This window comes from Meles meles, chromosome 12, assembly GCF_922984935.1.
Source record: "Meles meles chromosome 12, mMelMel3.1 paternal haplotype, whole genome shotgun sequence".
NCBI classification, from domain to species: domain Eukaryota; kingdom Metazoa; phylum Chordata; class Mammalia; order Carnivora; family Mustelidae; genus Meles; species Meles meles.
The window spans coordinates 32,496,574-32,519,303 of record NC_060077.1 but is presented as its reverse complement, the minus strand read 5'-3'; the positions used below and the strand labels follow the sequence as shown (position 1 = coordinate 32,519,303).

At 45.2% G+C, this 22,730-nt stretch overlaps 2 protein-coding genes across 10 annotated transcripts in view; both read left to right on the top strand.

Annotated features, from left to right (window-relative positions):
• Positions 1-1,134: 1,134 nt before the first annotated feature.
• Positions 1,135-22,640, top strand: RTL10 (retrotransposon Gag like 10). Its single transcript, XM_046024345.1, is given in 12 exon segments — positions 1,135-1,147; positions 16,404-16,511; positions 17,002-17,096; positions 19,265-19,495; positions 19,497-19,550; positions 19,553-19,648; positions 19,650-19,673; positions 19,883-19,932; positions 19,934-19,982; positions 19,984-20,145; positions 20,147-20,521; positions 20,523-22,640. Coding segments are annotated over 12 exon segments (1,461 nt in total). The 3' UTR covers positions 20,727-22,640.
• The window catches only part of GNB1L (G protein subunit beta 1 like), a 58,918-nt gene continuing 52,848 nt past the window's right edge, over positions 16,661-22,730 (top strand). For 3 of the 9 annotated variants that reach the window (XM_046025223.1, XM_046025220.1, XM_046025219.1), the window contains exon 1: positions 16,748-17,096. The gene's annotated coding sequence lies outside the window, so the exon portion shown is untranslated. The other 6 variants (XM_046025225.1, XM_046025224.1, XM_046025218.1 and 3 more) reach the window with 5 other exon arrangements.

Here is a 22,730-nt window from a genome sequence, read left to right as displayed (position 1 = left end):
GAAATCCAAAGGCAGCGACAACAACAGGAGGGACTGGCAAGGCAGACCCAGCTCAAGCCCTCTGAGCTCCTGGCCTCTAGAGTTTCACAGAACAGTGATCCGGCCTTGTGGTTCCACAAAATTAAACTGGGGTTTTTTTCCTAATAAAATTGGGATGTTTGGCTTATAACTGATGATCAAATAACACCAAATCCTTGGGAATGACGTCGGACCATAAATAAGAGACGGTGTGACCTTGTTACATAGCAGCGGGGGGTCAAGAGCCAGCTGGACCCAGCTCCCTGCCTTCACCACTGGCCATTCACCCAGCCAGGGCTTCCAGGCACTGGGCACCAGGCTTATGGGTGTGAGCATCCCAGCAGAGGGCACCCCACCATCTGTCTTTTTATAGCTTTATTAGTGAGGCACACAGGCCACGTGTGGTGAGAACAGCTAATGGTGCCTCGTGGTCTTTAGCATCTTTGAAGAATTTTCATACCCATAAATTTCCCCAAGCAGATGTAATTAGCTCCTCAGCTACCAGGGTCAAGATATGGGACAGAATGTGGGGAGATCAAAGCAATGTCCAGATGTGTTTTCTTGGGGCCTCCCACTTGGTGAGTGAGACCGATGCCTAGACCCCCCAGAAGTCCCCATGGGGTGCAATGGTGCAGCCGGGGCACAGGCCCGCCGCCATCCTCCCCGCTGAGGCCTCAGCGCCAGGGCCCCACCGAGGGAGAGAGTGGATAGGAGGCGAGACCTCCTCACAGCTTCAATGGCTCATTGTTCTGCCCTCAGTGGCTGGAATTGGGCCGGGTGATTAGAATAATAAAGTCCTAACAATCAGCCAGTGGTTGGGTTTCCATAGCTTGGGGAGTATTTGATTTTCAAAGTCTTTGGCAGGGGAGATGGTGTATAAATGGAGTGTGTTGTTCACATCAGCCTGTTCTTTGGAAGTCAGGGTCCCATCCAGCACCTTACTGCTCTCAAAAGATGCTTACCTGTCAGCTCCACAGCGCCCAGGCACGTCAGCACGGGAAGCTGCACCAGGAGGCCCAGGCACAGCATGAGTGAGTCCTGCCTTCACAGGCTCAGACAAGCTCTGACCCCCAGCGCAGCCTCTGAGGGCTGCCATAAGACCAGACACCCACCGCCATGGAGGCGCTCAGTGAGTTGGGGGCTCATCTTACTCCTGCCTTGTACCCTCTCCCACAACACACTTTAAGCCTTTGCCCATGCTGTCCCCTTAGCCCCAAACTGGGCCTCCACCACCCTGTCCTGTCTGACTTCCCCTCCTTGGTTAAGATTCAGTGCAAGGATCCCCCTCCAGGAAGCCTTCCCTGATACCCAGCAAGGGACCTGCCAAGGGCTCCCACAGAATGGTGTTTCCCTCTCAGAGGAGCCGCCCTCATTCACGTCTTTGTCCCCAGCGTAATGCCTTGTACATAATAGGTGCTCAAAATATGGCTGCCAAATGAACATTGGCATGAAATCTTTGTGTTTTCCATACCAAAATTTCCATGATGTGCCACTCTGCAAGGTCTGAAGGCTGTGCTCTCCCCACACACTATGCATCCTTGGAAAAGGGGCAATGGCTTAGAACCTGACCCAACTTCCTTCAGCTTACCTCCTCCTGGTTCTGACATGCCAGGGCCACATGAGGTGAGCGGAACACCAGATTTGCTCCAAGCATTTCATCAGGCACCATGTGTCCTCACCACAAAGGCAGGCACGGCAAGATCGGTGCCTATAAAGTAAGTGTAAGGAGGGGTGGGTCTGAGTAATGACTGAGCAGCTTACCCAGGGCTAACTTTCCTGAGTTAGTAATGGCCAATTCTAGATAAAATAGAAAAGATAGGGGGGCCTGGGTGGCTCAGTCTGTTAAGTGTCTGCCTTCCCCTCAGGTCATGATCCCACGGTCCTGGGATTGAGCCCCTCATTGGGCTTCCTTCTCCGTGGGGAGCCTGCTTCCCACTCTCCCTCTGCCTGCTGCTCTGCCTGATTGTGTTCTCCCTCTCTTCTCTGTCAAATATATAAGTAAAATCTTAAAAAAAATAAAAAAGATAATTATTTGAAGGTACTAAAGAACAAGTAAATAAAAGTGGTGGAAACTAGAGGGAATCCAACCTTTGAAAGGAGAGAAATGCCCTGGGTGAGATCCACGTTTGTACTGCTTTTCCCCTAAGCACCCTCTGCATGACATGGCATGGGTGACTGAAATGTGAGCAGAAAGCTGTAATCCGTTTGGCTCAATGTTCCAGAGAACAGAGTTTGGGTCAGTCAGAGCATTTGGAAATGAGGAAGAAAGTCCCTGAAAATGTGCATGTCAATCCTTGGTTGACTCCTGGACTGCTTTTGTATGAATGAAACTCAAGGGGTCTAATAGGAAGATAACAATGGACAGATATTTCGGCTCTTGCCTATCACAAAGGAGAGAGAGTGTGGATCTCAAGACCTGCCAAGGTACGGAGACTGTGCAAACACCACAGGTTCTCCATTGAAACCACCGAAAGTCCATGCCTTAGAGGAAAAAAAAATTATGTTCCAGGATGAAAGGATTTGTGAAATGAGGACCAAGGACAGAACTGCAACAGACCTACCCTCGCAAATATAAAAGTAAGTTTCTGAAACTTTAAAATGAAACAAAAACAAGTTAACATGCTTCAGAAGAAAATCCAAAGCCTCTACAAAGTACCATTTGTAATGTCCAAAATGCAATAAAAAATTACTAGATGGGTAAGAAACATGAAAATGTGATTCCTAGCCAAGAAAAAAAAGCAGCTAAGAGAAAGCATCCCTAAGTCAATTCAATTCAATTTTAAAACAGGTATTATAAATATGTTTAAGTACTCAAAGGAGAAAAAAAAAGGGTCACAATGAATGCACAGAAGGAATTTCAGCAGAGAAATGGTAACTACAAAAGAGAACCAAACAAATTCTAGAGCTGAGAAGTACAACAAATAAATTGTAATTGGATGGACTTTAAGTGACCATAGGAACAGACTGGAGGTGCCTTCAGCTCAGGTCATGATCCTGGGATCCTGGGGTCCTGGGATCAAGTCCTGCATCAGGCTCCTTGCTCAGGGAGGAGCCTGCTTCTCCTTCTGCCTGCTGCTCCCCCTGCTTGTGCTTTCTGCCCCTTGCCCCAACATATAATAAAAATCTTAAAAAAAAAAAAAAAAAAAGAACAGAGAGTGACGATACAAGAAATATAGACCAGAAAGACCATACTAGAAAGTCTAATGTAATTGCGGCACAGAAGGAGAAAAAGAATAAGAATGGGGCAGAAAAAAAAGATGAAAAAGCAAGAACCAAAAATTTAATGAATTTTGGATCAACTTACATATGTAAAAATATCAGCAAATCCCAAGCAGTATAAACATGAAAAAAACACAGAGGCATATCTTGGTCAAACTCTTGAAAACCAAAGATAAAGGGAAAATCCTGAAAGATGCCAGAGGAATAAGGACACATCACATTTCTGACTTTACATCAGAAAAACATGGAGATCAGAAGCAATGGAACAAAATTTATGTGAGAAAAGAAATAAAGCCAATTCAGAAAATCTATGTGCAATGACAATATTCAAAAATGAGGGAGAGGGGCGCCTGGGTGGCTCAGTGGATTAAGCCGCTGCCTTCAGCTCAGGTCATGATCTCAGGGTCCTGGGATCGAGCCCCGCATCGGGCTCTCTGCTCCGCAGGGAGCCTGCTTCCTCCTCTCTCTGTCTGCCTCTCTGCCTACTTGTGATCTCTCTCTGTCAAATAAATAAATAAAATCTTAAAAAAAAAAATGAGGGAGAATGGAAGGTATTTAAATGATGGCTGAAATAACTCCTCAGCTGACACACACCGCAAGAAATGCAATAGGAGTTTCTTCAGGCCAAAGGGAAATTGCACCAGATGGAAGCTCAGATTGACTGAGAGCAAAAAAGTACTGGATATGGGGAATATGTGGGTCAATTGGGAATGCAAGCTGGCGCAGCCACTCTGGAAAACAGTATGGAGGTTCCTCAAGAAGCTAAAAATAGAGCTACCCTATGACCCAGCAATTGCACTACTGGGTATTTACCCCAAAGATACAGATGCATTGAAAAGAAGGGGCACATGCACCCCAATGTTCATAGCAGCAATGCCCACAATAGCCAAACTATGGAAGGAGGTGAGATGCCCTTCAACAGATGAATGGATAAAGAAGATGTGGTCCTTGGGGTGCCTGGGTGACTCAGTGGGTTAAAGCCTCTGCCTTCAGCTCGGGTCATGATCTCCGGGTCCTGGGATTGAGCCCCGCATCAGGCTCTCTGCTCAGCAGGGAACCTGCTTTCTGCCCCCCCCACCCACCGCCTGCCTATCTGCTTGCTTGTGATCTCTGTCTGTCAAATAAATAAATAAAATCTTTAAAAAATTTTTTTAAAAGATGTGCTCCATATTTACAATGGAGTATTACTTAGCCATCAGAAAGTATAAATATCCACCATTTGGATCAACATGGATAGAACTGGAGGGGATTATGCTGAGTGAAATAAATCAAGCAGAGGAAGACAATTATCATATGGTTTCCACTCATACGTGGAACATAAGGAATAGTACGGAAGACCATAGGGGAGGGGAGGGAAAACTGAAGAGGGGGAGATCAGAGGGGGAGACAAACCATGAGAGACTCTTGACTCTGGGAAACAAGCTGAGGGTTGCAGAAGGGCAGGTGGGTAGGGGGATAGGGCACCTGGGTGATGGGAATTAAAGAGGCCACGTGATGTCATGAGCACTGGATGTTATATGCAACTGATGAATTATTGAGCACTATATCTGAAACTAATGATGTACTATATGTTGGCTAATTGGTTTTAAATTAAAAAATAAGTAAATATAATAAAACTTTAAAATGCTATTTTCTTAAAAAATTAAAATAAAATGCTATTTTCTTTAAAAGAGACTGACTACTTAAAACAAGGATTGTAACCATGTATGACTGGGTTCATATGAATGAAAAATGTAACAACAGCAAAAAGATGGTTGCAAATTGGCTTATATGGTTGCAATGTTCTTATACTTAATGGGAAGTGAAGTGGTACAATATCTACTCTAAGTAGATTATAGTAAATTAAAGATGCATGTTGGGGCACCTGGGTGGCTCAGTGGGTTAAGCCGCTGCCTTTGGCTCAGGTCATGATCTCAGGGTCCTGGAATCGAGTCCCGCATGGGGCTCTCTGCTCGGCAGGGAGCCTGCTTCCCTCTCTCTCTCTCTCTGCCTGCCTCTCTGCCTACTTGTGATCTGTCTGTCAAAAAACAAACAAAAAAAATCTTAAAGATGCATGTTGTAAACTCCTAGAACAACCCCTGAATACAATACAAAGAGGTACAACTAGGGGCGCCTGGGTGGCTCAGTCATTAAGCATCTGCCTTCAGCTCAGGTCATTATCCCAGGGTCCTGAGATCAAGCCCTGCATTGGGTTCCCTTCTCAGTAGGAAGCCTGCTTCTCTCTCTCCCACTCCCCCTGCTTGCATTCCCTCTCTCTGTGTCTCTCTCTGTCAAATAAATAAATAAAATCTTAAAAAAAAAGGAGGTACAACTAAAATGCCAATAGAGTAGTCAAAATGAAATACTAAAAAAACCTCGATAAGCCCAAAAGAAGGGAGAAAATGAGGAACAGAAAAAAAGAAGGAAAGAAAGAAAAGATGGGACAAATAGAGAACAAATAGGAAAATGGTGGACTTAAACCTCATCAAACCTAATTAATATCAATAATTACATAAATACATGGATTAAACTCTCCAAGTAAAAAGCAGAGATTAATATATTTGATTTAAAAAAACCAAGATCAGGGCGCCTGGGTGGCTCAGTGGGTTAAAACCTCTGCCTTCAGCTCAGGTCATGATCTCAGGTTCCTGGGATCGAGCCCCGAATCGGGCTCTCTGCTCAGTGGGGAGCCTGCTTCCTCCTCTCTCTCTCTGCCTGCCTCGCTGCCTACTTGTGATCTTTGTCAAATAAATAAATGAATAATAAAAGAGCAAACTCCAACTATACGTTGTCTACCTTTAGGTAAACAGATCCAAGCTGAAAATAAACAGATAGAAAGAGATACACAATCCAAAAGTTAAACATTAGAAAGCTGATATGTCAGGGTGCCTGGGTGGCTCAGTTGGTTAAGCATCTGCCTTCAGCTCAGGTTGTGGTCCCAGGGTTCTGAGATCGAGTCCTGAGTTGGGCTCCCTGGGAGCCTGCGCTTCTCCCTCTCCCTCTATCTCTACCCCCAGCCCCTTCTTGCACTCTTGCTTTCAAGCTATCTCAAGTAAATAAAACCTTAAAAAAAAAAAGAAAAAGAAAAAGAAAGAAAGCTGATGTGGCAATATTAATATCAAACGACATCGACTGCAAGAGAAGGAATTTTACCGAAGATGGGCAGGGCCATTTCATAGTAATAAAAGGCTCAATTCATCAGGAAAGGATAACAATCGTAAATGTGCACGCACTTAATAACAGAATGGCAGAATTACAATGAGAAGTGGATGAATCCTAATCACATTTAGAGATTTTAACATCTGTTTCTAGCAACTGACACAACTAGAGGTATTTCAGGAGAGCTGAACAATATTATCAACCACTGAAACCTAACTGACATTTATAGAACACTATGCCCAACAACTACAGAATAAACAGTCCCCAACAGAAAGCCACTTTATTTTCTCCTGTATTCTAAAGGATAACTTTTCAGTTTGAAGTTTATTAAAAACTTTAACAACATATATAATTTACATGTGATAGACTGCACCCATTTAAAAGTGAACAATTTGATCCTGTGTTGACAGATGTATATTCTCAAGAAGCCGTCCCAACAATCAAAATATAGAAATCCCAAATATTTCCTTATTCCCCTTTCCACTTTTTCAGGCTCCAGGACACCATCAGCTTTCTGTCACTATTGATTTTCTATAAAAGGAGTCATAGAGTATATGCTCTTCTGCATCAGATTTCTTTCTTTTTTTCTTTTTAAAGATTTTTTAATGTATTTGACAGAGAGAAACATAGTGAGAGAGGGAACACAAGCAGGGGGAGTGGGAGAGGTGAAGCAGGCTTCCTGCCAAGCAGGGAGCCTGATGCGGGGCTCTATCCCAGGACCCTGGGATCATGACCTGAGCTGAAGACAGATGCCCAACGACTGAGCCACCCAGGTGCCCTTGCATCAGATTTCTTTTACTCAGTTGTATATCAATAGCTGGTTCTTTTTTTTTTTTTTTCTTGATGAGTGTGTTCCACAGTACAGATGTACCACATTTTGTTTATCCATTTACCTCTTGGTGGATGTTTAGGTCATTTTGTCTATTATTAGTGAAGCTGCAATGAATATTAATGAACAATTGTTTGTGTGCATGTATGTTTTCGTTTTTCTTGGAAATGCATCTAGGAGTGAAATGGCTAGGATCTATGGTAGGTGTATGTTTAACATTACAAGAGTTTTTCTGAAGTGACTGTACTAGATTCCCACCTTCATTTTTCACATTTGTTTTATTCTTCACATTCCTTGCAAGTACCCATGGAACTTTCACCAAGGAGGCTACACACTGAGAGAAAATCACATTAAAAAAATCACAGAAAGATATCTTGAAAATCCCTCAAATATTTAGAAATTAAACAACATACTTCTCAATAACCCAAGGATGAAAGGACTCAAAAGAGAAATTGGAAAATATTTTGAACTGACAATAATAAAAACATAACACTTCATTGTTTCTGGGATGCAGCCAATGAAGTAATTAGAAGCAAATGTATAGCTTTAAAACATTTGTGTTAAAAAGAAAAAAATACTCGTGTCAAAAAGAAAATGACTTGTATTTAAAAAATACTTGTGTTTATGATCTCTGATCACACAACCTCCTGAAGAAAGCAGAAGAAGAAGAGCAAATTCAGATCACGGGAAAGAAGATGGAAATAATAAATATAAAAGCGGAAATCAGTAACATAGAAAACAAGTGATGATCAATAAAATTAAATATTGGTTATTAACAAAATTACCATTATCAGGAATGAAAGAAAAGAAGAAACACTGTTACAGAGTTTACAGGCATTAAAAAGATAAGAAGGCAATGGAGTCCCTGAGCAGCTCAGTTGATTAAGCATCTGACTTCAGCTTAGGTCGTGATCTCAGAGTCCTGGGATCTAGCCCCGTGTCAGGCTCCCTGCTCAGTGGAGAAACTGCTTCTCTTTCCTCCTTTCCCTCTGCTTCTCCCCACCACTCATGCTCTGTCTCTCTGTCTCTCTCTTAAATAAATAAACTTTTTTTTAAAAAATAAATATTTTATTTATTAAAGAGAGAGAGAACGCAAGTGGTGTGGGAGCAGAAGGAGAGGGAGTAACAGACTCCCAGCTGAGCAAGGAGCCTGAAAAAGGGCTGGATCCCAGGACCCCGGGATCATGATCTGAGCCAAAGGCAGATGCTTAACCCACTGAACCACCTTGTACCCCAATAAACTGGGATATCTTTTAAAAAAAGATAATAAGACTGGGTGGCTCAGTGGGTTAAGCCTCTGCCTTTGGCTCAGGTCATGATCTCAGGGTCCTCGGATGGACCAGTGGGGCTGGTCTCTCTGCTCAGCGAGGAGCCTGCTCCCTGCCCCCCTCTCTCTGCCTGCCTCTCTGCCTACTTGTGATCTCTGTCTGTCAAGTAAATAAATAAAATCTTTAAAAATAAATAAATAAAGATAATAAGACAATATTATGAACAAAGTTAATTCAATAAATTTGACAATTTAGAAATGGACGGATTCCTTAACTTACACAGGAAGAAGTAGAAAATATAAAAAGCTCCATGTCAATCAAAAGAATTAAATTCTTCATAAAAAACTATTCCATTAAGAAAACTCCAGGTCCAGATGGTTTCACTGATGAATTTTATCAAACACTTAAGGAAGAAATAATGCCAATGTTGTACCAATTATTTCAGAAAACAGAGGAGGAAGAATCTCTTCCTGTCATTTTATGAGGCCAGTGTTACTCTGACAATGACATCCTAAGAAAAGAAAGTAACAAACCAGTATCCTTCAAGAACATAGACGCAAAGGTCCTCCACAAAATATGAGCAAGTTGAACCTAGCAATACATACAAAGAACTGATTATGGCCAAGTGAGCTCAATCCCAGGAATGCAAAGTGACTTTGTATTCAACATGCAATCACTGTAATTTATCACACTAACAGAATGAAAAAGAAAAATATTGTGATCATGACAATAGGTGGCATAACAGCGTTTGACCAAATTCAACACCCATTATGAAAAAACAAAACACTGAAAATTAGGACTGAAAGGAAACGCCTTCAACCGGATAAAAAGGTGTCTATGAAAAACATCTGCGACTGACACCAGACTTCATAGTCAAAGATCAAACATTTTCCTTCTAAGATTAGGAGTAGGTCAAGGGTGCCTACTCCTACCACTTTTACTGAACTTTATTACTGAAAGTCCCGGCCACAGCAACAAAGGAAAAAAAATCTCTATTAGTTATATGTACAAATGTAGTTATATGTACAAATATGTATGTATGCATACACATCTTATATCTAGATATAAATATACAAATGTCATATATATATAAGAAAGAAGCACACTTGTTTTTATTTGTAGACAACAGGGTCATATCCTTAGAAAATCCTAATGAAACTATAAAATAATTACTAGAACTAGTAAGTGAATTAAGCAAAATCTCAAGATAACATGTCAATTCTAGTTTTACATACCAGCAATGAAAAACTGCAAACTGAAAAAATGTAAAAGTACTATTTATAATAACATCGAAAACCATAAAATGCTTAGGGATAAATTTAACAAAACACATGCAGATCTGTGTACTGGAAACTGTAACAATTCCTGAAAGAAACTATTGAAGACCTAAATAAACAAAGAGGTATAATCTGTTCATGAATTGGAAACGTGATATCGTTAAGAAGTTCCCTATCTCCAAATTTACTTACAGATTCAACACAATCCTAATCAAAATCTCATTAGAAATTGACAAGGTGACTTCTCATAGAAATTGGCAAGTTGGTTCTAAAACATATGGCAGTATAAAAAAATTAGAGTAGGGGCGCCTGGGTGGCTCAGTGGCTTAAAGCCTCTGCCTTCGGCTCAGGTCATGATCTCAGGGTCCTGGGATCGAGCCCCACATCGGGCTCTCTGCTCCGCAGGGAGCCTGCTTCCTCCTCTCTCTCTGCCTGCCTCTCTGCCTAGTTGTGATTTCTCTCTGTCAAATAAATAAAATATTAAAAAAAAATTAGAGTAGCTAAAACAATTTTGAAAAAGAACACAAAGCTGGAGGATATAACTATCTAATTTCAAGTCTTACTCTAAAGCTACAGTAAGTAATCGAGTATGTTTTTTCCTAAGGACAAAGATCAGTGACAGAATAGAGGGTCCAGAATTAGAACCACACAAATGTGGTAACTGGATTTTAACAAAATTGCCAAGGTAATGCAGTTGAGAAGAGGACCATTTTTATTTCAACAAACAGTGCCAGAAATTGGCATGTCCATATGGATAAAAATGAACTTCAACTCGTAACTCCTATCATGCACAAAAATTGATTTAAAATATACCATAGACATACATGTAAGAACTAAAACAATAGAACCTCCAGAAGTACACAGAGTAAAAAAACTTCACAATGTTAGGTTAGTGAGGTTTTTTTTAGGGTACAAAAAGCACTAGCCACAAAGATGGGAAACTTCTAGTCTTCAAAAGAAAATGAATTGGCAAGTGACAGACTAAGAGAACATATATAAAATACATATATCTGACAAACACTTCTAAATGAAGAATGGATGAAAAATCTCTTGTAAATTAATAAAAAATGACAAACAACCACATTAAAACATGCACATCATCAGTTGTCAGGGAAATCAAAACCACAAAGAAATACCACTCCATTCCTGCCAGAATGATTACAAGTAAGAAGACCGACAATACCACGTGTTGGTGAGGAGGAGGAGCTATTGGAATTCTTATGCCATGCTGGAGGAAGTGTAAAAGTTCTAGATACTTTGGAAAACATCTGACAGCTTCTTATAAAGTTAAATATATGTACCTACCCCATGACCCAGCAAGTCCACTCATAGATATTCCCCCTAAAGAAATTAAACCCTAAGTCAACACAAAGAACTTTTTCAAGAATGCTCATAGCTTTGTTCTTGATGGCTCCAAATGAAAAATCACCTGAATGTCCACTAACAGGAGACTGGATGAACGGATTGTGTAGTCATATGCAACAAGTGCCACACAGCAATAACAAATGAGACACTTGGAACCATAAACACAGATGAATCTTACAAATATTGGGTCAAACACAGAGTCCACGCTCTGGGATTCCATGGTTAAGAAGTTCCAGAACAGGCAAAATAAAGCTATGCAGCAGAAATCAGAAGTCCTGTGAGGGATGGAAACCCTTTCTGGGTAATGCAACATTCTATAGCTTAATTGTGTGTGGTGGTGGCTTACTGCACAACTTTTATGGAACTGCGCTTTTAAGATTTGTGTATATTGTTGAAGCAAATCTTGTCCCAATTTCAAAAGAGAAAGAAAGAATGTAAAGAAACCGACAAAGACAACAATGGTTTCTAAAAGCTTGTCTTACTTAAGATTGCAATAACAGAATACCATAGACTGGGTGATTTATAAACAACAGAAATTTACTCCTCTCAGTTCCGGATGTTGGGACGTCCAAAATCAAGGCACCAGCAGATCTGATGTCTGGTAAAAACCTACTTTCTGTTTATAGACAGCCAACTTCTCCCTGGGTCTTCATGTGGCAGAAGGAATGAGGGAGCTGCGTGACGTCTCCTTTATAAGGGCACTGATTTCATTCATGAGAGCTCTAAGAGCCACACCTCCTAATGTGATCACATTAGGGGTTAGGATTTCAACGTATGAATTTTAGGGGGATACAAACATTCAGTCCATAACAAAGCTGAAGCACAAGGAACCCCAGGGGTGCCAGGCTCAGGTGCCCAGCCCCCTGGCTAAATTAGAAGGGTCTCTGAGGCATCCATGCTAATCACTTAGGGCACAGCCCTACCAGAAGAAGAGAAAATAGACTCTTTCTGCAAAGTGGGACCTTTGAGAAAGGCACCAAAGGATTCAACTCTATATTTTTTAGGGAAAATTTTGGTAGAATGAGAAAGGGTGCTGGCTGAACAGAGAGACCCTGGTATTCCTGGTTCGGGGCTCAGGCATCCACCAATGGGCTCTGGGAAAGGCCCCTGATGAAGATCAATGGTGAAAACTGAAAGCTTTGCCTCTAAAATCAGGAACAAGGCAAGGATGTCTGCTCTTGCCACTTCTATTCAACTTACTGCTAGAAGTCCTAGCCAGAACAATAAGACAAGAAAGAGAAATAAACAAATTCAAATTGTAAAGGAAGAAGTAAAATTATCTCTGTTCACAAGTGACATGAAATTCTATGTAGAAAACTCTAAAGATTCCACAGAAACACTGCTAGAGCTAATAAATACATTCTACAAAGTTGTAGGATACACACGCCAAAAAGCTGCATTTCTATAGAACAACCATGAGCAATCTGAAAAGGCGATTAAGAAAATAATCCTACTTATAATAACATCAAACAGAATAAGATATATGGGAATAAATTTAACCAAATAAGCAAAAGACTTGCACACTAAAAACTACAAAACATCACTGAAAGAAATTATAGAAGACTTAAATGGAAAGACATCCCATACTCATGGACTAGAAGACTTAATATTATTGAAATATCCATACCATACCAAGCGATATACAGACTAAAGGCAATCCCTATCAAAATCCCAACAGTGTTTCTTTTTCTTTTTTTTTCTTTTTTGTAGAACTAGAGAAACCCATCCTAAAATTTATATAAATAACCAAATAACCAAAATAATCTTGGAAAAAAGGAGTGAAATTAGACTCAAACTTTCTGATTTCAAAACATATTTTTTAAAACATTTTATTTATTTATTTGACAGAGAGCAATCACAAGTAGGCAGAGAGTCAGACAGATAGAGAGGGAGGAAGCAGGCTCCCTGCTGAGCAGAGAGCCCGATGCGGGGCTTGATCAGAGAGCCGGATGCGGGTCTTGATCCCAGGACCCTGAGATCATGACCTGAGCGGAAGGCAGAGGTTTTAACCCACTGAGCCACCCAGGAGCCCCTGATTTCAAAACTTATTATGAAGCTACAATAATCAAGACTGTATGACATAGTGACAGCCATAGATATCAATGGAATAAAATAGAAATCTCAGAAATAAACCAAAGTTTTTTTTTTTAAGATTTTATTTATTTTTTTATTTTTTGACAGACAGAAATCACAAGTAGGCAGAGAGGCAGATAGAGAGAGAGGGGGGAAGCAGGCTCCCTGCTGAGCAGAGAGCCCGATGCGGGCCTCGATCTCAGGACCCTGGGATCATGACCTGAGACGAAGGCAGAGTCTTTAACCCACTGAGCCACCCAGGCACCCAGAAATAAACCAAAGTTTATATTGTCAGTTAATTTTTGACAAGGGTGCCAAGTGATGGGAAAAGGACAGTCTTTTCAACAAGTGATACTGGGAAAACTAGATAACCACATGCAAAAGCAAAAACAAAAAACCCCCAAAAACCAAGTTATATAAAAAACAACTCAAATGGATCAAAGACCTGAACATAAGGGTTAGAACTATAAAATTCTTAGGAAAAAAAAACAGGGGAAAATTTCCACAACATTGGATTTGGCAACGATTTGGATATGACACCAAAATAACAAAAGAAAACAAAGGATATGACACCAAAATAACAAAAGAAAACAAAGGATAATTTGACTTTATCAAAATTTAAAAGCTCTGTACCTCAAAGGAAACCATCAAGAGACTGAAAAGATAAACCACAGAATGAGAGAAAATATTCACAAATTTTATATCTGATGAGGGATTAACATCTAAAATCTACAAAGAACACTTAAAACGCAACAACAATAAAACAACAAGAAAAGCCCAATTAAAAAATGGCCAAAGGACTTGAACAGAAACTTCTCCAAAGAAGATATACAAATGGCCAATAAACACACGAAACGATGTTGAATTTCTCTCATTGCTAAAATTAAAACCATGCAATACCTCTTCACACCCACTAGGATGGCTATTATCAAAAAAACCAAACAAACAAAAAACCACCCACACACACAAACCAACCAACCAACCCCAGAAAAGAGTAAGTGTGGGGATGTGGAGAAATTGGAACCCTTGTACATTGCTGGTGGGAATATTAGATGATGCAACTGCTATGGAAAAGTCTGGCAGTTTCTCAAAAGGTTAAACATAGGATTACCATGTGATTCGGCCATTCCACTCCTAGGTATATACCTAAAAAAACTGAAAGCAGGACTCACATAAATAATTGTACACCCGTGTTAAGAGCAGTATTAGTCACAATAGCCTAAAGATGGAAGCAAACCAAGTGGCCATCAACAGCTGAATGGATAAACAAAATGTGGTATGTACATATTATTGAATATTATTCAGCTTTATAAAGGAACAAAAATTAGGTCCTACACTGCAAACCTCTTTAACATTATTGTAAGTGAAAGGACAAATAATGTATGATTCCACTTAGATATGAGGTACCTAGAATAAGTAAATTAACAAAATGGAATAGAGGTTACCAGAGGCTGGGACAGAGGTAGCAGCCAGGAATTAGAATGGGTCCAGTTTCTGTCTGAGGTGATGATAAAGTTCTGGAGATGGGTGGTGGTGAAGGTTGCCCAACAGTGTGAATATGCTTAATGCCACTGAATTGTACACCCAGAAATGGTTTGAAAAGGGTAAATTTGGGGGCACCAGGGTGGCTCAGTTGGTTGGGCAACTGCCTTTGACTCAGGTCATGATCCTAAAGTCCCAGGATCAAGTCTGGCTTCCGGCTCCCTGCTCAGCAGGGAGTCTGCCTCTCCCTCTGACCCATCCCCCTCTCATGCTTTTTCTCTCTCTTGCTCTCAAATAAATAAATAAAATCTTTTTTTTAAAAAAGATAAATTTTGAAAAAAAAGAAAAAAGGTAAATTTTGTTATGTGTATTTTACTGCAATTAAAAAAATATTTATACATAGAAGCTGACCTGAATAAAAGCAATCTGAATAAAAAACAGTGATTTCTGGGGCACCTGGTGGCTCATTTGTTAAGCGACTGCCTTCAGCTCAGGTCATGATCCCAGGATCCTGGGATCCAGCCCCGCATTGGGCTCTCTACTTGGTGGGAAAGCCTGCTTCTCCCTCTCCCACTCCCCGTGCTTGTTTCCTCTCTCGCTGAGTCTCTCTCTGTCAAATAAACAAATAAAATCTAAAAAAAAAGGTGATTTCTGATAGCTTGGCTGGGTTGGATTAGTTTTTTTTTTTTTTTTTACAGGAGCCTGCTGCCTGCTCTTTGCTGACCGGCCTTGAGTTGGCCTGAGCTGCCTAGTGCCTGAGGTAAGCCAAATTGTCGGAACTCCCCCTCTCCTTTGAGGCAGGAAGTTTAAATTATTAGGTCAATTAGGAAAGATACAACCGAAAAATACAAGTTTCATTCACACTTCAAGGAGGCGTTTCCTGGCTGGGTGCCACTTTTATTATTTTTGGCCAACACGGCTGAAAGCCCCACAGACCCAAGTAAAAGTACAATGTGATCTTTGATTCGCGTTTCAAAGATCAAAGAGAGAGTTTGGGTGTAAATGCAGATAACATTTCAGAGATGGTTTCATGAAAGGAGTCACTAGACCAGGGCGGAGAGGGAGCTGGTCTCTTATGTGTGTGCTCGCCTGGAGAACCATCTTTTTCCTGTGAATTCCACTCCGCTGATGGCTCTAATAACATCTGGCCGGCATCCAGGTCCTTGGCCCACAGGGCATTTGGTCTTTGGGCTGGGGGACCGGCCCCCTCTCCCACCTCTTCTTAAGCACGGGAAGAGAAGACATGGAGCGGTGCACGCAAGAAGCACCCAACCTCATGCTCCACTCACTTTTGCAAAGTCTCTGGGTGCTGACTGGGCTTGCCACTCTTGGGCAGCAAACTTGGCCTTGGCAGCCTGCCCTCATTGTCCTCTCTCGGTCCGGCCTCGACCGGGGTAGGTAACACAAACCCACCCACTAGAAAACCCACAGGCCCCCGCTTGCCAGTCCCCAGGCACCCTGGTGAGGATTCCTCGCTGCCAGCCCTGCCCTGCCCTTTTACTCCTGGGCCGGAGGTTATGTAGAACCAGGCACTGGGTGGTGAGACACTTTACATAGAAGCGCTGCTGCCCCTCTATGCCCAAACCCTCCCTGATGCCCTCTGTCCCCAGCATCCCTTCTGACTTTCAGTAGCCCCTCAGTGCCCAACTGATGGAGGGCAGTGGCAACGACTCAAACTTCTCTGGGGAAGCCGAGTGGGCGTCCGGCCCCTCCCTCCAGCTATCTGTTCCTCAGCCCCAGCGCATTTCATCTCCCTGCCGGACACCGCCAGCCCTGGCTGCCCCACGCGAACGGTCGGGCGCAAAGGCGGCCCGACCGGCTCCACCGACTTCGCGCTGCCAGGTTGAACGCGCTCCCATGAAACCCCGCGCCGCACTGCCCCGCGGGCAGGGCCTGGGAGCGCCTGCGCAGCCCTGCGCCCCAAGGCTCAGGGCGCAGGCGCGGCCCTCCTGGGAAGCCAGCGTGGGTCGTATGGGGCGGCCGCGCGCACGCAGGGGGCGTGGCTGCGCGACGTGTTCCGGCTCTGACCGCTGCGCCAGTCCGAACTGGTGTAGCCACCTTCGCCCCCGCGGGTCAGTGGGGCGGCGGGAACCTGAGCGGCCGGCTGGGGCCCCGCCCCTCCATCCCTTCCTAAGCCCCTGTCCGCAGGGAAGCGCTCAGAGTCCCTGGACTGTGTCCCAGTTGCCCTTCTGAACGCGAGCCTCAGTTTCTCGGTCGCGCCGCAGGCTGGGAAGATCCTGTAGTCATGTTCGGGTGCTTCCCGCGGTCTTCGGAGGTCGCCCCCGCACTCCGCCTAGCCTCACGGCGGCCGATATTGTTCTGCACTTTTTAGGTGGCATTTGGACTCTCGCTCCGGGAGGGGACCGGTCCGCAGTCTCCAGCCGCAGATCCGTGGACCCTCTTCACGGACGCTTCGCGCAGCCTCAGGTAGGTCGGCTTCTTTTTGCAGTGGGACTTGTGAACTCATATCCCGGCGGTTTCCTGCGTGGCGTTTGCGGGAGGGGTGGTGCAGTGGTCTGCCCTCCACTCGCTGTGAGGCATTGGGCAAGTTATTCTACCCCCGGGGCCCCTGGTCACCTCGGAGCTGAGAATGCTCTAGCATTCGCGGTGCTTTTGGGATTTGCGGGGAGGCAGATGCGTGTGCGTCCGCGTGCGTCCTGGTACGTGTTCCTTGAGTAGAGCCCTGTGCAGTCCAGGAGAAGGGCCCAAATCCTTCAGTGTTAGGTTGGGGAGAGAAGGGAGAGAGGTCAACAGACTGGTAGCCAAGGAAGGTTCAGACCCAAAGCCTGAACCAGGGCTGGCTGGTTGGAGCAAGCGAGCCTTCTCTTCTCCCTCAGGCTACAGGGACCACACAGACATGCTGCTGAGCAGGCAGGAAACAGCTGGGGTTCTGACTGGGGGTGGGAGTTTGGGACTGGGAGGAATCCAGGGCAGAGACCTGGGTCGTGTGCACTCTGTCCTGAGCATGGGATGTGGTTTTTGCATGCAGCCTGGCACTTAACCTCAGATTGGTGGGAGGAGCTGGGGCATGGCTCACAGTCACTGGTTTTCAGAACTCCATGTGGGACTGAACTGGGCTCACAAGTGGACTGCATTTGTGTGCTGCCCCTTAGGCCACTGCTGCTGGCAGGCTCTAGCATATTCTTTTCCTGTGTTAGGATGGGAAGGGTTTTCAGGTGGAAGAACCTCCCCTGGAACCTGAGAGGTTCCAGAATTCTTGGGTGGCAAAGGTGGGTGCTGGTGGTCCTAGCAGCTTCGAGTGCTGCAGGCTGCCCTGGGAGGTGCTCAGCAGAAAGCCCAGCAGAGCTGTATCTCCCTGGAGGATCTCACTCTGATGGGGACAGGAGAGATAAACACATGGGCAACTATGCCCAAGGGTTTGTGCAGACCGTGGTACCCCGTTGTGAGTTGATGGAGCATTAGGGTGTGTGTGGAGGGGTTGCAGAGTGTTCTGTGGTGGCTACGAGAGACTGAAGATGTGGCCACTATCAAGCTGGGCAGCGTGAGAGCCCTGGGAGAGGGCTCCTGGCATTGGAAGATGATGGTTGCAGCCTCCTTTTCCACTTTGGGGCTCTTTGGGCTGCTTAGGGTTGATGACCACTGCTCTCCAGGCCCTTTACACGAGTGACTTTGGGATGGTGAAAGAAGATGTAGCAAGCGGGTTTAAACTTGGGGGTGTGGATGCTGGGCTGTTGACAGGAATGGGGACACAGGGAGGTGGTGTTCAAAGTGGGGTATCTTTGCCAACAGGCTATAGTCTTGAGTGGTGAGGTGAGTCTGGAAAGCGCGGATGAGGAGGTTGGAGGGCACAGAGAATAGTGGGTCCCCAGGCTTCTGTTGAGGATAAAGGTAGCACCTTTCAAGCTCCTAGTGCTTTGATGTTAAAGGATCTTTTGGCACTTACATAACAGTCACAGTGTTTGGGGTGACTAGGGGACTCCTTCTCGGTGGATTGAAGTGTAGTTCCTAACCAGCATGGTGACATGTGGTGGTTAAGCTGTGGTCTTTAGAGTCAAGTTCAGCTGCCTCCATCACTTAGTGGTGGTTGGTGTATGGCCGCAGACAAATGACTTCATTCACTACTCTGCCTCTGGTATGATAAGAGTACCAGCCTCATCAGGGGGTCAGTGTTTGGCACAGATAGAGCACTCAGTAAAAGGTTGCTTCTGTCATTTTCCTGAAACTCCCTGACAGCCAGCCAGGCCATCTAAGGAAACCCTGGGGATTCTGATCTGGCCCCCTTTCCTTATCCTGTGACTGACAGCATCTGGCATCATGCCTTGCCCGTAAAACATCACAGGTGGCATTTGCCCACCCTCTCAGACCTCACAGGCCTGCCTCCTGGGCTCTCCTTCCACTCAGAGCTCCCAGTTGGGTTCCTGGGATTTGCCTGGGATTCCTCCTGCTGCACAGTGGAGCTGGTTTGGCCTTGTTCCCACTCTTCCCCACCTTGTTTTTGGACAGATTGCCTTGGATGGTGGCCTGCATCTGACAGTCCCATCAGCTCTTCTCAACATTCCTGAGGCCACAGCTGTCAGCTGCTCTGACCCTCAGCAGTTACCTGGGATGCCTAGGTTTGCCACACTCCTTTTCAGCCCATCTCTGTCCTGTTGTGTCATGACCACTCTCCCCACTGCGCCATCTCTTCTTTCTTCCTCCTTCTTCTTATAGTTGGTGTGGCAACTCCCCTCTGTTCCCGGCATGCCCCTTGGCTGGCGTGTTGGCAGGGCCCTCACAATCCCATCTGGGTGGCAACCAGTTATGCCATTGCACACCCTTGGCAGCAGATGGACCAGGTCTCTCCAGGGGTCACATACGTCCCCCACCCCAGTGAATCCCTGGATTGAGCAGCCCTGCTGTGGGGACCCTGTGTGTGCGCTTGCACAACCATGGAGCAGAAGAGCACGGCCATTAGTGCTCCTAGTGGTAAGCCCACAGAAGGGGGTCCCCGGCTCTGCGCATGCCTGGCCCATGGCCCCCAGGGTGGACTTCTGCTGTGTTCCAGTCTCACACCCATGCACCTTTTTTTTTTTTTTAAGATTTATTTATTAATTTTTCAGAGAGAGAGAGAACAAGTAGGCAGAGAGGCAGGCAGAGGCAGAGAGAGAGAAGCAGGTTCCCCGCTGAGAAAGGAGCCCAATGCGGGACTCGATCCCAGGACCCGGGATCATGGCCTGAGCCAAGGCAGCCGCCTAACCGACTGAGCCACCCAGGTGTCCCGTCACCCATGCACCTTTGATGGCTCCCCATGGCTTTTGGACCAGTCTGCCCTTCTGCTTTGAGCACTATCAGGACAACCTCTCCTGTGTCTTGGGAGATCCTAGGGCACCTGATGGACTGACCCCAGGCATGGGCAGCCCCCATCATCGATGGGGACCTGCTCCTTTCTGATGATTATGAGCTCTTCTGCCAGGATCTCAAGGAAGTTTTTCAAAACCCGAACAGTTTCACTGAATACCATGCTGTATCACCTTGCCCCGCTACCTGCTGCCTCAAGCCAGCCCACAATGGCCCCACAGCTGCCTCTGGTGAGGCAGTACTTAGCTAGGTACTCAGAGGCCCTGGTACTCAACATGGGCGCTGTCCCCATTGTTGTGGCCACCCCTGCTCTTTGTAGTTCCAACTCTACATGCAGAAATACTCTCCCTGAACAGCAGTGGGCCAAGAAGAACAGCCTTGGGTCTGTGGAGTCCCCCACCTTGTCTAGTTCTGCATGCAGCACTGATTCTGGTCCTGTGGGGCCAGCCCCGTCCCAGCCAGGGGAGATGACCCCTACACCTGTTCCTGTACTTTCAGGATCTGCTAACCTACCTGCCCAGAAGCCAGATCCAGTTCCACCAGGGCGTCCAGAACCCCCAGAAGACAGAGGAGGAGATTTCTGAGATGGAGGTAGACCAGGAGGCATCCTTAGGTACCCCACAGTGGGTGGCAGACACCTCAAAAGCCCCAGGAGACTTAGTTTCTCCCACTCCCCACTCCACAGCCCCGGGTTCTGCACACAGCCCAGGCAGGTGGAGCAGTGCTCCTTGTGACCAAGTAGCATACATAGCTACATAGCCCACAGCCCCCCAACAGGACAGGATGGCTTTCCCAGATATTTGCCCTACCCACTTGCTTTATTGCTGGGTAGGAGGTGCACCCATTTGGCCTCTCCTCTGAGCCCAAACAGCCCTCTCATCCCCCTCACCACCCCACCTCCTGTTATAACAGAATAGTGGGCTCTTTGCTGTGCGTATCATCCTCATGACTTCCCCAGTGGCCAGAGTCTGCCTCCCAGTAGGTTCTCAGGTGCATTTCCACTGGTTGGACAATTTCAAAAGCAATCTCATCAGATTTTTATGTGTCTTTATAGCCGTTCCACTCCCTACACCCCGTTGTTCTATGTTGGCTGGACTGGACTGGGTCTGTCCTCTCAGCTCCCTGTGAATCTGCCTCTGGTGGTGTCTCTACTTTGGCCCCCTTCCCCATCTTGACTCCCTGTGACCTCTGTCCTCTGGGCTGGAATTTAAGGACGGCTGCATGGAGGAAGCAGCCACTTTGATCATTTAGTATGAGTGGGATGGCAGAGTAAATGCTTTCCTATGGGTTTACCACCAGCCTTGGCCAGCTAGGAAGGTAAGATACAGGCCTCCGGGCCAGTCTCAATTCAATTCTCATTTTCCCCTTTTGTTTATCAACATTCTAGTGATACCTGGTTTTCTTCAGAAGTTGGCATGAATTTCTGTGTCTCAGTGCCTTTGCCTGTGTTGCCCTCCCACTTTCTGCTCTTCAGCGGTCCCTGTCTCCCTGCCCACTCTTGCACATTGCTCACTCTGCACTTAAAGCATAACACTATAAATGACTTAGATCTCTGGGTAGACTGTGAGCCTCTAGGGCAGGAGCTCCATCTCGATCAGCTTTGTGTTCCTGATACACAGTTCGGTGCTCATTAAACACATGTTGAATCCACAGCTCCGCTTGTGGCATGGTGGGTGCCGGTGGGCAGAGCCCTGATTTTGTCAGCAGGAGCACTATTGCCTCTTCTGTTGGGAACAGGGTAGGCCCTGGCCTTGAGCACTTGAGGTCAGTGTTGGGGGTGTGGTTTCCATTGGGGGCTTTGAGAATTGAAGGGTCTGGTTGAAGGCAGGAGTTAGGCTGAATAGGTGGGAGCGGGAGGCTTGGCGGGTAAGTGTGGTTTTGAGAACTGACTTCATAGAGCCAGAAGTAAATCCAGCAGCAGGCTTCAAACCAGAGCTTTAGACCCAGGGGCCAGAGGTTTGGATTGGGATTAAGGAAGACCTGTTCTGTATAAGGATGGGTTTTCTAATAATGAGAACTGAGTTCAGAAGCTCCCTTCAGCCAAGTTTAACACAGGATAGGTATAGTGCACCTACCCAGAGGGACAATTAGACAAGAACGTCATATCCCTCCAGTTTTACAGTTGTGGAAACAACACTTTCCTGGAAAGTAGGAAGAAAAAGTAAGTGGAAATGTGAACTGCTGCTAAAACTAGTTATTTTAGAGAAAAGTTAGGAAGCAAATAAACAAATATCTGGTAAAATTTTTTAAGTAAAATAGACACTGCTGGGATTATTTTATTTAGTAATTGTCACTTTTAAAGTCTCTGGCTGCAGGTGGTTTTATGTGTGAGCTGTTTTATGGCCCTGATGCCCTGTAAGTAAAACAGGTGCAAGTCTTAGAAATAAGTGGGAAGCTGATCGAACCCTAAAAGCAAACAAGCAAGCGAACAGAAGAAATCACTGCAGCCTTGATTCTGATCAAGTGTAGGAAATTTCTGCACATTGTAACCCAACCCCAGATGCACTGCTGCCCCCCTGCCACTGCTATTGCTCAGGTCTGGACCCTCCTCCTTTTCCAGACCCAGCTCAGACTGTTTCCCATGGCAGGGCAGACCCTGGCCTGCCAGTGGATCTGATATTGTTGGCCATATCGTTTGTTTGTTTGTTTGTTTGTTTGTTTTAAAGATTTTTTATTTATTTGACAGACAGAGACCACAAGTAGGCAGAGAGGCAGGCAGAGAGAGGGGAAGGAAGCAGGCTCCCTGCTAAGCAGAGAGCCCGA